The sequence below is a fragment of the Haliaeetus albicilla genome, chromosome Z (assembly GCF_947461875.1).
Source record: "Haliaeetus albicilla chromosome Z, bHalAlb1.1, whole genome shotgun sequence".
In the NCBI taxonomy this organism is placed as follows: Eukaryota; Metazoa; Chordata; class Aves; order Accipitriformes; family Accipitridae; genus Haliaeetus; species Haliaeetus albicilla.
In genome coordinates this window covers 42,194,700-42,208,428 of record NC_091516.1, presented here as the reverse complement: position 1 = coordinate 42,208,428, position 13,729 = coordinate 42,194,700, and the positions used below count along the sequence as shown (strand labels likewise).

At 41.2% G+C, this 13,729-nt stretch overlaps 1 protein-coding gene across 22 annotated transcripts in view; it reads right to left on the bottom strand.

The window, feature by feature from the left end:
* NRG1 (neuregulin 1) overlaps positions 1-13,729 on the bottom strand; it is a 473,863-nt gene that overhangs the window by 14,437 nt on the left and 445,697 nt on the right. For 10 of the 22 annotated variants that reach the window (XM_069777407.1, XM_069777411.1, XM_069777401.1 and 7 more), the window contains 3 exons: positions 11,941-11,999; positions 5,542-5,565; positions 883-985 (listed from right to left, as the gene is read on the bottom strand). In XM_069777407.1, the coding sequence (XP_069633508.1) occupies positions 883-985; positions 5,542-5,565; positions 11,941-11,999 (186 nt within the window). Of the gene's footprint in view, positions 1-882; positions 986-5,541; positions 5,566-11,905; positions 12,000-12,657; positions 12,726-13,729 lie in introns of those variants that run through there. The other 12 variants (XM_069777404.1, XM_069777412.1, XM_069777403.1 and 9 more) reach the window with 7 other exon arrangements.

The following is a 13,729-nucleotide window of genomic DNA, read 5'->3' as shown; positions in this document are numbered from 1 at the left end:
TTGCTCTGATTCTTTATTACTGTTTCAGTCGTTCCCCACTGACCACTGGCACAAGGTCGTGGGTTGGACCAGCATGTGTGTGTGTGGCCGGATTCTCACGGAGGGGGGGCAAATGATCCCCCCCCCCCCCCCCCCTTAACACATCTATTATTGCTGGGGCTTACAAGGAAAACCAACAACCCAACTGCCAATCAGGCCCTGCAACAGTAAAGCAGGTTTATACAAATGTAGAAGATTTATGATAAGGGTTCTCTGTGTTTTCATGGGGAGATTTATAAAAGCTGCCAGAAGTTTTGGAAGCACAAATCCTGCTGATGTTCAGTGTAATTTATGGTGCAGAGCACCTCATGCGTGTTTGAGAGTCACCCCCAGTAATTTACAGAGACTCACAGAATGCATTTAAGTGCCTACTTTTGCACTGGGAGCACTTTCACATTCGTTTCTTTGGCCTTTGGTGTTTAGTAACTTTTAGCACCATTAATCTTGCCTCAAGTACAAACAAACTAGGCTGATACGTAAAATTTACTGCTGCAGAGCAACATGATTCCGGTGTTGGGGTTTGTTCCTTTCCAGTTGGGGAAACCAGCTGGAATGGGTGATAGACAAAGAACTGCAAGAACTGCAAGTCAGTGAAATTTGCTCAAGCCACATTTGAAGGGTGAGAAACCTTTCAGATACCTGTCTTATCTTTGCATTACTGATGGACATGGGGACCTGCACCCCTCTGGCTGGGACCAGAGCACCCTGGCCACAGGTTTGTCTCTTCAGCTCACCTCTGGAGAAACCCATATACAACGTTATGCTCAGAGGATTAGAAGCTACAGTCAACTGGGAAGGCCCTGAACAACAACCATACATATAAAAAAGAAGAGAAAAGTTTACTTGGTTTTGCAGTAGGCCACCACACACATGATGCCAACTACTAGAAGGGCAATGCAAATGCCAGTTATGGTCAGCACCCGTTTCTGGTACAGTTCCTCAGCTTCTAGAAAGGGACAAAAACAGAGAAGGTCACAACATGGGAGAATGGCTAGGCAAGGAGCACACCGGCAACAGCTGGCATGCTACAAACCACTGCACAGATTCACACAGCCACACGGAATCACAGCCACCACGCTTCAGGCAGACTCATTATTGACTGCAAGGAGAACAGGACTACACCATAAGCTCTTAACACAGTACTGGAGACAAGCAATCATTCGTACCATTACAGTCAAAAGTAATTTTTTTTTGTTTAAGTCAACAACCATAGTATCTAAGAAACAACTTCACAACTGACAAACACTCAGCACTTGCTGGAAATAAAAATGCAATGCACTAAGGTAATAACATGAACTTGCAAATGCTGTGGAAGTTTTACTCTGCAAAGACAGCTGGAATGAAGGCCAATTTTATGGGCCTTAAGAGAAATTTATTTTCTTATTATCTCTTTTGGGTTGTTTTCATATCCAATGTCCCTCTGCCCCCATGTCAATTTATATCTCAGTTGTCTTTACAGATAGATTTCAAAATATCCTTCTACATTTGAGACAAGAGCTTGGCTTGTAATTATATCACCAATGGAAATGAAGACAAGTTTTGAGCTCTGGTCATAAAATTCAGACTCTTTCTCCAATGCTCCTCCAAAAACACAGCAATATCAACAACCAGCAGTGCCTTGTATCAGAGAAATGTTGGGTTTCTACTTGCATCTCTTTGTGTCCAGCAAATGAACTGTTCTGTCTAGAGCAGCAGCTTGCTCAGTGATGACAACTTGTTACCGATCTCATTCATCAGAGATATTTCACTGTTATAAAGATGTTAGTAGCACTGGTAATGTTTGGGTTGGAGCTACCCATGCATTCCAGCCTCACTCATGCTTGGCAGAGAGCATCACTGTGTGCTGTGCTGGGGAAACATTATGTAAGGAGTGTTGAAACAGAGGCGCGTTCTGTGCTGACACTTTATGGATGTGGATTTGCATCCCTGCTTTTAGGACAAAAATAGGTGTCTAGCTTTTCTTAAGTCTTATTTTTGATTAAGCAGACAGCCCAGAAAACTTGCTCTGGAGGATCCAGACCAGACGGTGGCCTTTAGTCAGACTGCAATATTGACCACAGTCGCAATACCAGTAGGTGATTAAAAATAAATGAACGAATAAAGCTTCACACTACTTTGGGATAAATGCCAGCATTATTCCTCCTGGAAGGGACTTGCATGAACACAAAAGGTCTGTGGGGCAATTCACCAGGAGGTACAGAGATGCACAACAGTCCCTCACATGTGCTATGAGTCTCTGTCCATCCTTAAAAGATGTGCTGTCATAAATGTCATGCTGGAAAATGCTCCCTACTGAAGAGGGAGCAATCCTTCCTCCAAGGTCTTTCCTGGGCTTTTCTAATTTAATTTTAAAGTTGCTGTGGGAAAATGGTAAATATTCCATGCAACAAATCACAAAGCAAAAAGAAATCTTAATTTCTCTGATACAATGCACCTTACCATGGAATTAATTTGTCCTACAAGCCAAACCCCTTGTAAACCAAAACACCAGCAAACACATCATGAGCACTGTCAGACAAAATTAATAGCACTGATTATAAACAAGGTGGGGGGCGGGGGGGAGGGAAGAAGTGAGTTCAGTAAAACTAGGATGCTGCAAAAATGTATTAAAGAAAACAAAAATATAACTCCAAGAACAGAAAGTCAAAAAAGGTAAGGAAGAAAGGGTTGAAGTTCCAAATGAAATGAAACAAAACAAAACGAAACGAAACAAAACAAAACCAAACCAAACCAGGACAAAGAGAAAAAGAGGAAGGTGAAATATAGGGAAAGATAGGGTTAAAGGGTTGAGAAGTCAACTGCAGGCCTGGCACAGCATGCTTGATACTGGAAAAAACAGAGTGAAGAAATGCTTGGGGACGAAAAAAAAGGCTGAAGCAGAGTGTGAAGGGATTTCTCATACAGCATAACTCCTCGCCTAGGCTAGTTAGTGGCACTTAATCCCCTTCCCATTTTTGCCCCTTCTGAAAGCGCTTATTAGTTAGCCATGGAAATGGTATATTACGAGGATGCCACAGGAAACAGGAGAATTGCGCTAAGCAATTTAGGGGCAAATTTTAAATGCTTTGAATTATTCTTTTTTCTTTTGTTCATGCTGTCAGCTGTTAGCTTGTGAAAGCAAAATGAATAAGGACGTATCAACCCATTTTTCTTGGAGGGGAAAGGAGAGGAGGAAGAAGATTAATTAAGAGTGGAAACTCTGCTTGGTTGTTTATACTCAGGAAAAAATTGCACTGACTCCAGGAGGCCCGCTCCAGGCTGAGGCTGTTTTAAATGAGCTGGGCAGGTGACCAGTGATGGGTCTGCTAAGGCTGCCAGTGGGTTGAGGCTTGTCGCTTGTGTGTTGGACGCCCCTGGGCTCTCACCCACTGCAGGGGAGGGGAGTGCAGCAAGGGAACAGGGTGGTCGGTGCAGCCCTGAGCAGTGCTCCTTGCACTGGCATGTCTGCTGGGACTGTAGGTCTTGAGAGACACAGAGAGGTAAACCCTGGAGTCTGCTTTCATTGCCTTAATTCCCTCCTGCGCCCTTCGAAATGAGGCCCATAGGAAGATCCAGCTTGACATGGTATGCATGAACGGTGGTGCCGCCATGCCCTCCCTCAAGCCACAAGGGGAATGGCTGCCTGGGAAGGCAGAGGCCTCCGGGCATATCTTGCCTAGTAAACCCACAAGCTCCCATGTAAACCTGGCTGTGCTCCTGGCTGACAGTGTCTCCTTGTCTGGGACAGCAGGGACCAACTGGGGGACGTCTGGGTGTCCTGTGGGGATGGGACAGGATCCTGGCCATGGATCTGGAGGTGGCATGGTGCCTCGTGATGAGCCTTGGCCTCTCTGTTTAAGGCCAGAAGAGTTTGTGAAGCAGGGACTGAACTGCCGCGGGGCCCTTGCAGTTATACTGGGTCTCACCCCAAAACTGCCCTCTCTTTCTGACCAGTGTTAACATTTACAGAGCCAGTTAATGATGCCCAGCCAAATAACATGTGCTGTGTTTGCAGTGGTCATGGAACTAGCTTGAAAAAAATAATACCAGCCTTAGGGAAAAATCTGTAGAGAAAAGTATGTGCAGTGAGAATTTAGAAAACGTTTTAGCCTGTTAAGTATTAAAAATCATTTGAATACATTTTTTCCCCCTGCATAATGCTAGGAAAATCAAATCAATGTGAGACTTAAGTCAAGATATTAAATCCCTCTATGTGCAGCCTTTCGAATATGCACATTATGCAATTAATTTCACATCATCTTAATTTATACATAATTGATGACATATATGGTCTTAAATTTGCTCTGTTTTAAAGTTTTTCTTCTTACAGGTCTCTGGGGATTTTGAAAAGAATTTCATTCCAAGAGGTGGTTCCGCTGATGTAATTTCATATATAAAGCCAAATTTGCAAGTCAGTTTTCTAAAGGATTTTAATTTAATTCCTCATATGTTAATGTAGCCATATATCTTCTACTATGAGCTAGTACTTATGAGTGAGAATTAATATTACCTTGTGATAATAATAATAATAATGATAGGCTGGGTTGTGAGAGATTTTTTAAATTTGGACTTGTAATGGGTTTTCCACAGTTCACAGCTTAAACTAATGACATTTTGTGGGGGCATTTTGAATAAGAACATGAACTAAAACTGTGTGAAAAGCATCACTGGCTGTTTTTTCTCATTTGCCGACAATTTTAGGAGGTTCCAAACTAAAACTGACCTGAATTCCAGGCTAGCCTGTTCAAGAGATGCATTATTTGTGTCCTTGATTACTAAATTCTAGTCAGATAAGTAGTCTATTCATGAAGAGGACTTACAAGACCTATTTCTATTATATTTAAGCTGAAGTGTAAAAACAGTACCCACTGCCAATATTCTTGGTTGGGTCCAATATGAGTTTGGTATTAGAAATATTGAATATATTTGCTGACTTGAGGATCTGGAGTCTAGCTGTAAACCTTTACTTCAGTTCACTTCTAGTTTACAGACCTAGAAATTAATGTATATATGCATACCACTTACACATATGTATATGCATCTGATTTACATACCTACCTGTGGGTTTAGACATAAAACTTTACTTGGAAACCAGAGCTCAAAACCGTAAATCTGCAGAATTTTAAGTGGCCATAACAGTATATCTTTTTTTATAGACTAGTTAGTTAGTCATTTTGCTTAATGCTTACAGTGTTTCCAAAATCCGTCAACCCTAGAAGAACTTAGCAAAAGCAAATGTCAAAACAGTCAAAATTACACAGCAGAAAAATGAATGTACACTATGTTATGAATACTTCAGTACTAGAACTCCTTAGGTCTGGAATATCCTATCACTATTATCATTTTAGTGACCTGATCTCTGCTAACATTTTGACAAGGGTTGTTGTTATAGCTGTATGATCCCTTCTAAAGCATAAAGAAATTGGTTAGGAATTGAAAAGGGGAGGTGGAGAAAAAAAATAAAAATGGGTTTATCTCTCAGGCTCTAAAATCTGTAGGCTAAAAGGAATGATTGGTCCATACCCATAAATTCAATCCCAAGATGCTCTGCCAATGCAGAAAGTTGACAAAAAAAAGAAAGAAAAAGGAGAAAGTTTCAGAAAAGAGCAATACACTGTACTCAAAAATAAATCATATATGAGAATTACAGCTATTCTGTAACTGCACATGAAATATAGGGCAAAGGGGCATGTGGTTACATGGGCAGTGCTCAAGTGTGCCTCTGTAAGCTACATGACCAGACCTTCTACAAGGGTTACACACCAAAATACATATGGGGAATCTGAACAGCCACAGTGCAGGGAACGCTGCAGGAACCATTAACCCTTAAAAACCTGACTCAGATGAAGGGGGCTATGGCTTGATGACGCCATGTGAAACAGCTGATTGTTTTTAGATGGGACCATGAGAGCACAGGGACGCATTACAAGGGGTAGCTTTCCCCTGCAAATGAGTAATGCATTGCCCTTCCTTCTGGCCCTGCTCCTGTTCCCAGTATGCAGCTCTTTGCTCTTGTGGGTTGCGACCTGGAGGTGGCTGGGACTGTTTGCTCAGCAGTGGGAGCCCTTCTCAGCTTTGCAAACTGACTGCAGCAGGGCTCTCATTTCTGGAGAATGAGGAGCCAACCCCTTTTACCCTGCCTTTGGGCTGCACTGCCTCAGACCAACACTTGCTGGCTGGATGCACCCTGGGGTGCAGGGGCTGATACTGCTTACATGGATCACCTGCCTAAATTAGCACCCCAGGCCCCAGCAGCCAGGGGAGAAGAGGAACAAAGGTTTCCCTCCAGCAGGTACCCTAGAAGACACTTCCCACAGGGCCAATATCATAACCATGGTAGCTCTCACTTTCTTTATCTTTGTGTGCTGTGAAATTTAAATCCAGTCCTAATTTTCTGACAAAATGGATATTTTATGTAGTTTGTACACATGGGGAATGCCAATTCTTTCCTGTTAATCAGTAACATTTTAAGGGTTAAGTACGGTGGAATCCGTTCAGGTCTCTTCCTGAAGAGCCAATATTACATGCCTACATGAACACTGCTAACGATATACATTAGTTGCATAGAAAGCTTGGTTAAGTCTTCAATAAAATGAATGACATGCCCATGCACATATATTGTTGTATTTATGCCTCCTTATAGGTAAGATGCCTAGCCTGGATGTAATTTAATTTTACGGGAAGTCACTGATATCATGCAGTTTCTATTTCAAATAATTCAATGGGAAGTTGGTACTTAAAATGGGAATATATTCTGGCTGAAAGCCCTAACAAGAAAACATGCTGAAGAAACATGCATTGCTTATTCAAACCTAGGTGTCATGTAGCTCTTATTTACCTTTGCTATTGCTAGCTACATTCCCTAGACGTGATTAAAAGAAAGCAGAATATCCCAACACTTCTCATTTTATAAACAGGTCATTATTTTTGATCTTTTCCTATTTAACCCAATATTGTTGCATACTTTTTACATGCAATGTGGTTTCTATTGAATATTTCTCCAGGTACTCTAAGAAGAAATCCAATTAATTACTTTTAACAAGTCAGTTTTCATTCTGGACATGATTTTTGTGAGGGCAGTATTGGAAGAAAAAACGCTTGGGAAGACGGTGTTTTTCCAAAAAGTGACTTACAAGTACAACTCATTGGATGTATTGTATCATGCTGGGGTCCAGGGTCTACAGAACAAGAGTATGATGCCTGGAAATGCTGGAACAGGTCCTCCAGGACTGCATGCTGTTTCATGAGCGGTGTGACACAGCTGCTGAGCACCCAAGATTTTGGGGTGGCTACTCCATAGAGATAGGTGGGTGGATAGCCTGGGGATATGGTGCTGCCCAGTGAGGGCACAGCGAGCACAGTTGCAGGTTTTGTGTGGAGACCTTGCACCTGACAAGGGAAGGACCCATTTGGATCAACCACATGCAGCAGCAGAGAAATTCAGGGAGACCAATTTCACCTCTGAAGCATCAAGGTGCCTAGTTTCTTAAGTCATTGCTTAGTTTTCTTATTAAATGTGTTCTGTGGGTAATAAGAAATTCTAAAAAAGTTTCTTTTTTTCATGTAATTTGAATTGAAAACAAAGTAAAATCCCCCAAAGTATCACAGAACATAAACCCTACAAGTTGGCCAATTCTGCTTGAGCGGCTGGGATGCTGCATCTCTTCATGAGGCTTAGGATCCACTTTGGATCCTAAATCTTGATTCATTTCAGTGGTACTCAGTCTGAAAAATCAATTTTGATCTTGGGATGTTGAGTCCCATGGCTCCTGTAAAAGTGTTATCCTACAACTGGTTAGAGTCTCAGAAGTACAGAAACTGTCATTTCTTAATTACAGTATTCTATCATAGCAATTTTAGCATTTAATGAGCATTAACTGACCAGTTGATAGCGAAAAACTGTTTTCTTTAACCTTGAGCAGAAGACAGACAATGACATTTTTCAAATCTGTTTGCATCGTTTAGGAGTCTTGGTCTCAGCAAATAAAGAGTACAATTTAGGGTGCTGAAAGGCTTTAGAAAATGAAAATTTCAGGTAAGGTTGTCTAGTACCCTCATAGAGATGTGACCACTTAAGAAATATATAGGTATTGAGAAACACTGAATTAGTAAAATTGCTGAAAAATGGACTTTTGAAGATCTGTACTTTATGCTGAAAGACTGAAAAATTGAGGCCATTACAGAGTAACAGCAGTTTTGGTCATCCCTCTAGAATATCATAGCTTTACACAACTCTTGCCCCCTTTAACTTTTCAGCCAGGCTTGTCTTGACAGTACGCAGCAGAGGCTGTCATCTAAACAGAAATTTCCCTCTGCCCCTCTCTTGTCACTGTCCCTCTTGCTCACCAAGGATGGCAGAGCTGGAATGGACACAATTTAAACTGGTGTCCCACACTGAAACACTTGCCTTCAGGAAGGCAGAGACCACATTCAATTAATGCCCGAGACAGCTCACAGCATGCCCCACAAGTTGTTCTATATTCACAATACATATATAACTGTTAACCAGTCAAGTAAGTAAGTCAGTTGGCCCTTTGGGTAGGGTCCTTGACCCATCTGCGGCATTTGGAAGGACAAAGAGTTTACCTGTGATTATGCTCTAGAGAAGTTTCCTCAACATTCTATTAATCCAAGGCTCCACCAGTGTTTCTTATCCCAAGGTTCATTCTGCACAGTGTTGCTATAAGAGTTCTCATGCGTAGCTACATAAAAATGAGCCAAAACTTTTAATGTTAATTCATTACTTTTATTTTCCTTCATTTGCTTTGCTTCCTTGTCTTCAAGGGAGTGAATGTGTGAACATTCAAAAACAGCAAATATATCTGCATGGAAGAGATGTATTTTTGCCACACTTCTGTGGACCACCTTCTGGTGTCTTATGGACCAATGGTGGACCATGAGCCTCAAAGTCAAAACCACCGCAGCAAAAAGCCAGGGTATTGGGGAAAACACCTGGTATCAGCTGTGACTGCTGTGCTCAAAGAAAGGACGTTACAGGGTCTGCCAGCCAGACTCCAGAGACCAGCAAAACTAGCACAGCTTGTTCTTTAGTGTCCCTTGGTCTCCAGTGGCAGTAAGGACCACCTGAAGGAGAAAAACTGTAGCTGCAGTGCTGGAGGTCACTGTGGAAGTGGGGAACCTAACAGCCATCACCTCTTGGCCACAACAGGTTGTCCCATGGTTTGGTGTGTTTGCAAAGCTGGAAGCCAAGGCACAGTGAGCCTAAACATGTGCTTTCCAGTAGTCTCTCTCACATCCATTCCCAGTTATGCTCAGATTTCCACTTACAGAAAGGAAAGACATTTCTATGGAAGAACTTTTCTTAAAATGGAGATCCACCTCATTTCCTGTGTCTCTTTTCAACCTATTTCTAGTGCACCATGATAACTGAATCCTCCAGGGATAACCAAACCACTGCCAAGATAAGCCAGTTAGCCTTGCACTCTGTTGGGACAGGGGATTTCTAGAATGCTTAGCATCAGCCTTGTTTTGATCTTGCAACAGGCCCTCAGCAAAGCTCGTAACTTCAGGACTCTTACAAATACCAACTCTAGGGCAGATTTCTGAAGCTAACTTTTTCTCAACAGCCAAATACAGAGCCTTAAGATAGTAACAGCTCATCAGTAGGCACACTTGGTGTGGAACCCCATTGACCCTTTCTTTCCAAATGAAGAAAGACCCTCCTGAAAGAAAGTAAAATTAGATAGCACTGTATAGTTCACATGTACACTTTCATTTCCTACTGGCACTTATGCTGTTTAACATCCTGATTTACTCTATACTTTGCAAAAGCTGCATCTACAGAGCTAAGTTAATCACCCACAACACTTGGTGCAAGATATGAACTTGGCTTTAAGCTCCAAATGCAACATTTGCCTGAAGATCTAAGTCCCATTTTTAATTGTATACTCTGGTCTGTGTTGGGTGTAATAATAAAAAGTCATATAATGCTTCTTCATTTATTTTTTTGGTTAGATATAAATGCACACTCACTGGACCCTTCCCAAAAGTGTATTTTTAAGATTTGTAGCAGTTCAAGAAACCCAACATTATACTGCAGATGCCGGGTAGGTGGAAGTGCCAGAGTCTCAGAGCCATTGCCTGAGAGTAGCCTGAGGTAGGCAGCAGTGTGGTCTCCTGCCAGTGCATTTCAAGGAGAGGAGGGCTGGACCAGCATAAGTACTTACAGCTGAGCATAACTCCTGCAGCAAGGCAAGGGCATCTATGCTTTTCCCATGGAGGCAACTTTAGAAAATCTCAGCCTGGTGTCTACTGCTCACAGATTCCTTTAAAAATCCCAACTAGAACTAGAGATAGGAAACTGAAAAACTAATAAAGAAAAACCCAACTCCTCCCCAACCCCTTCCCCCCTCTGCCTTTTTTTTTTTCTGGTTAGGAAAATGAATTTATGATCAACATACAATTCTTCCATGGTTTTCAGGGTAAATTCAGCAGCAAAAAATGGATCTCATGTTTTTACACTACCTCCTTTTAAATGATTCTTTTACGATCAGAAAACCTTAACTGCACTTTTCACCACAATACATAGAAAAGGCCATTTAAATCTAACATTTGGTAAACTTAAACACTGTAACAGCATAAAAATTTTTAAATCCATAGTTACCAGAGGCATTTTAAAAATAACTCACACTAGTAAAGCTTTTAAAATAGGACATAAAATACACACTTGAATGCTGGAAGGTCTGGTCTCCAGTCAGCACCCTTGGGATTTACATGGGTAGCTTCCATGATGGGCAGTATGAATTATGTATGGACATTTTTCATCCATCAGTATAAGAGAAAACCTATGCATCTCTTCAGGCTCCAAAATGTCCAGCACATGCTAACAGCTCTTTGTCCTATATACTAATGGAAATTAAATTAAGCTACCCTAAAGTCTCTGAAATCTTTCTGTGCTGACAAGTAATCCATCAAAAAAATAGTTCCTATAATACTGCTCTTAGATCATAGTACATTCTGATGCCAGCGACAATTAATTATGAATAGTACACATGCATTAAAATGGAAGATCTAAGCAATTTTCTTATATGTTACCTTTGACTTTGCTATAGCCAATGAGAGAAAATAAATATTCAGTGTACTTTCTGTTTCCTCCCTGACAAGTAATAATAATTAACTTGTCCCTCCATGGGAAAGCTTAGGAGATATGTGACTGCAGTGCTGATTCTACCAGCAGTCTGACACAGACAGAGTCCTCTCTGTGTGTGTGTCTGTGTGTGTGTGTCTGTCTGGTACATTTCTTTGGCCAATTAATCTGGCTCTGAAATACTTGATCTCTTGCACCTGTTACCCATGAATAAATGTGTCAGACTCCATTGTTTATGCCGTCTCTCCCCCTTTTCTTTGTCTTTCTGTGATCTTTCCCCTGAAACTTGGACAATGAGGAGGAAGAACACTTTGATCCTGTTTGGCATGTGCTCATTAGAAATGATGGAAGTGTGTCAATTACCTTTAACTTGTAGGTCCAAATACAAATCTCATATGCAAGTAGAGGATTAGCTACCTGACCCTTTGTTGGGGGAGTACTGGTCTGTATAAACACTCATAAGCTTTTTGTGGCAAATAAAATGTGAGACTTTCAAAACGTCATTTTTGCACTTTTACTACTTGATGTCAGTGGAGAGTCTGTATCACACCATTTGGTGTTAATTTCACAGTGTTCCTAAGTAAGTCCTGCCTTTCCCCATAACCTCAATGCCAAACAATCCAGGAGAGTATTGCAATTGCTTTTTGTTATCATTTTCATGCAACAGGCAGAGACAATCAATATTAGGCCTTAGGCAACAAATCTAGTTACAGATTTAAAAAAAAAAAAAATTGGAGGAAAGATGCAGCGACAAGAAAGCAGCACCAACTGAGCATGCTTCTATTGCGGCACAGACAGAAAGGTAGTGGACGTACTGTAGAAGCTGGCCATTACGTAGTTTTGGCAGCGATCACCAGTAAACTCATTTGGGCACCTGAGAGGAAAAACAAACAAAAAAAAATGGTAGAGAAAAAACAGAGAAAAGAGAAGAGGTGAATATATGCTAAGAAAGAAGCTCCTTCAGTGTGAACTGATATGACTTGGTGAGTTCACTTTCAGAAACTGAATCTCGGTTTACTGTGTCAAAATGGCTCAAGATGTTGAGAGCAACTCATTTGCTCTGTGGAAATGGAAAGAAATCCCCCCCTGAAAAACCAGCCCAAACCAAACCAATCCAATCCAGATCAAAGTGTGTTTCGAGATGTGAGACAGAAATTCACCATTCCAAATTCCCGAATTGCTTTTAGGATGCACTTTCCACAAGGCAGCGAGGACACAAGATTTGTACATCACTCATCTCCATGAGTTTGCTTTTTTAGGATTGCACTTAACAGCAGTCTCCCAAACAAGAAAGCTGCCAGTGTGTGCAATACAAATGCATCTGCAAACGGATGGAAAGATCAAAAATAACACAAATGAGAAACATTTTGGAGGTCAGTAATGCCATGGTGTACAGATTTTACTTTAGAGAATCAGGTCATAAATTATTGCATAAAGAGGCCGGTTCCAGCTGAACTGTGAAAACACCAAGTACTATTGATTTTGTTGCTGTAGTTGGGGAAGAAAGCAAAGTTCAGATTATTTTAACATACTTTCTTGGTTTTGGATTTTCATGGGCAGAGTTTCAGTACATCTTGCTCCAGTGAATCCAGGTTGGCACCTAAAGGGCAAAAATGTGATAAGCAATAGTACACCAAAACCACTGCACTAACAGACTGACATCTGCTGGCCTATGGAGATGGTAGTGCATTAAGTGACCTCCTGGTTAGGTGTTAGGGAAAAATGATCAGAAAAGGGGCAAGAAAGTGTAACCTTTCCAGAAGGTAACACTTTGCAAAATTTACAGCAATAATCCACCAGAGGAAAAAATCTAGGAAGTCTTTTTGCTTGTCTGTTTTGAAAAAGAAAGAAGAATCAGGGCTAGCAAAAATGTGTATCAGCTCATTGCTTATTCCACCTCATGAAAGGACCAGATTGAGTGTTTTTAAATTTGCAATGCAGTGTGTAACAGCAATTTACACTGTTGCTTTCATCAGTCACATAAATCCTGTGAAAATACCATGATTTCCCTATTTCTGTAATGGCACGCTGTGTCTTCCAGTAATTTCCTTTGAAGGGGAATAGTTAAAACAGCAATCACAGAAAAGCCAAAAAAAAATTCCAAAAAGTGAGAAGACAAACTCAAACCCAAAGGCAGGAAGTATATTCAACATGACTGACAAATGGAAAAATAGTCAGTCCATTCAATAAATAAGATGAGAGGGTAGAGGTGCTCTCAAAATTTGAAGCCCCACAGCTGTCCTCCCTTTCAGTTCCTAAGCTCTTCTGTGGAAAACTTCAGTGCAGCTTTCCCCTTGGTCATAGTGAAGGAATTTCTCTTCTGTGTTTTGCCTGTCTTTTCTTCTGCTGCTGGCTGTCAGTTCTTCCTTCACCTTTATTCTCCATTTTGGGGCAGAGCTCAGGCTCCCAGAATATCACCATAGCAATGCAGGCTCCTGTGCTTCAGCCATAAGTGTGAATGACTGTCCACCACACTAAACATCTATAGATTTTAATCTTCTTTCCTCCTCCTTCTTCTACCCACTCTTACTCAGCGTGTAACCTGACATTACCTGATATCTGCATCCTTGAATACATCACTTGTGTTGCCTGTATTTCTGATGC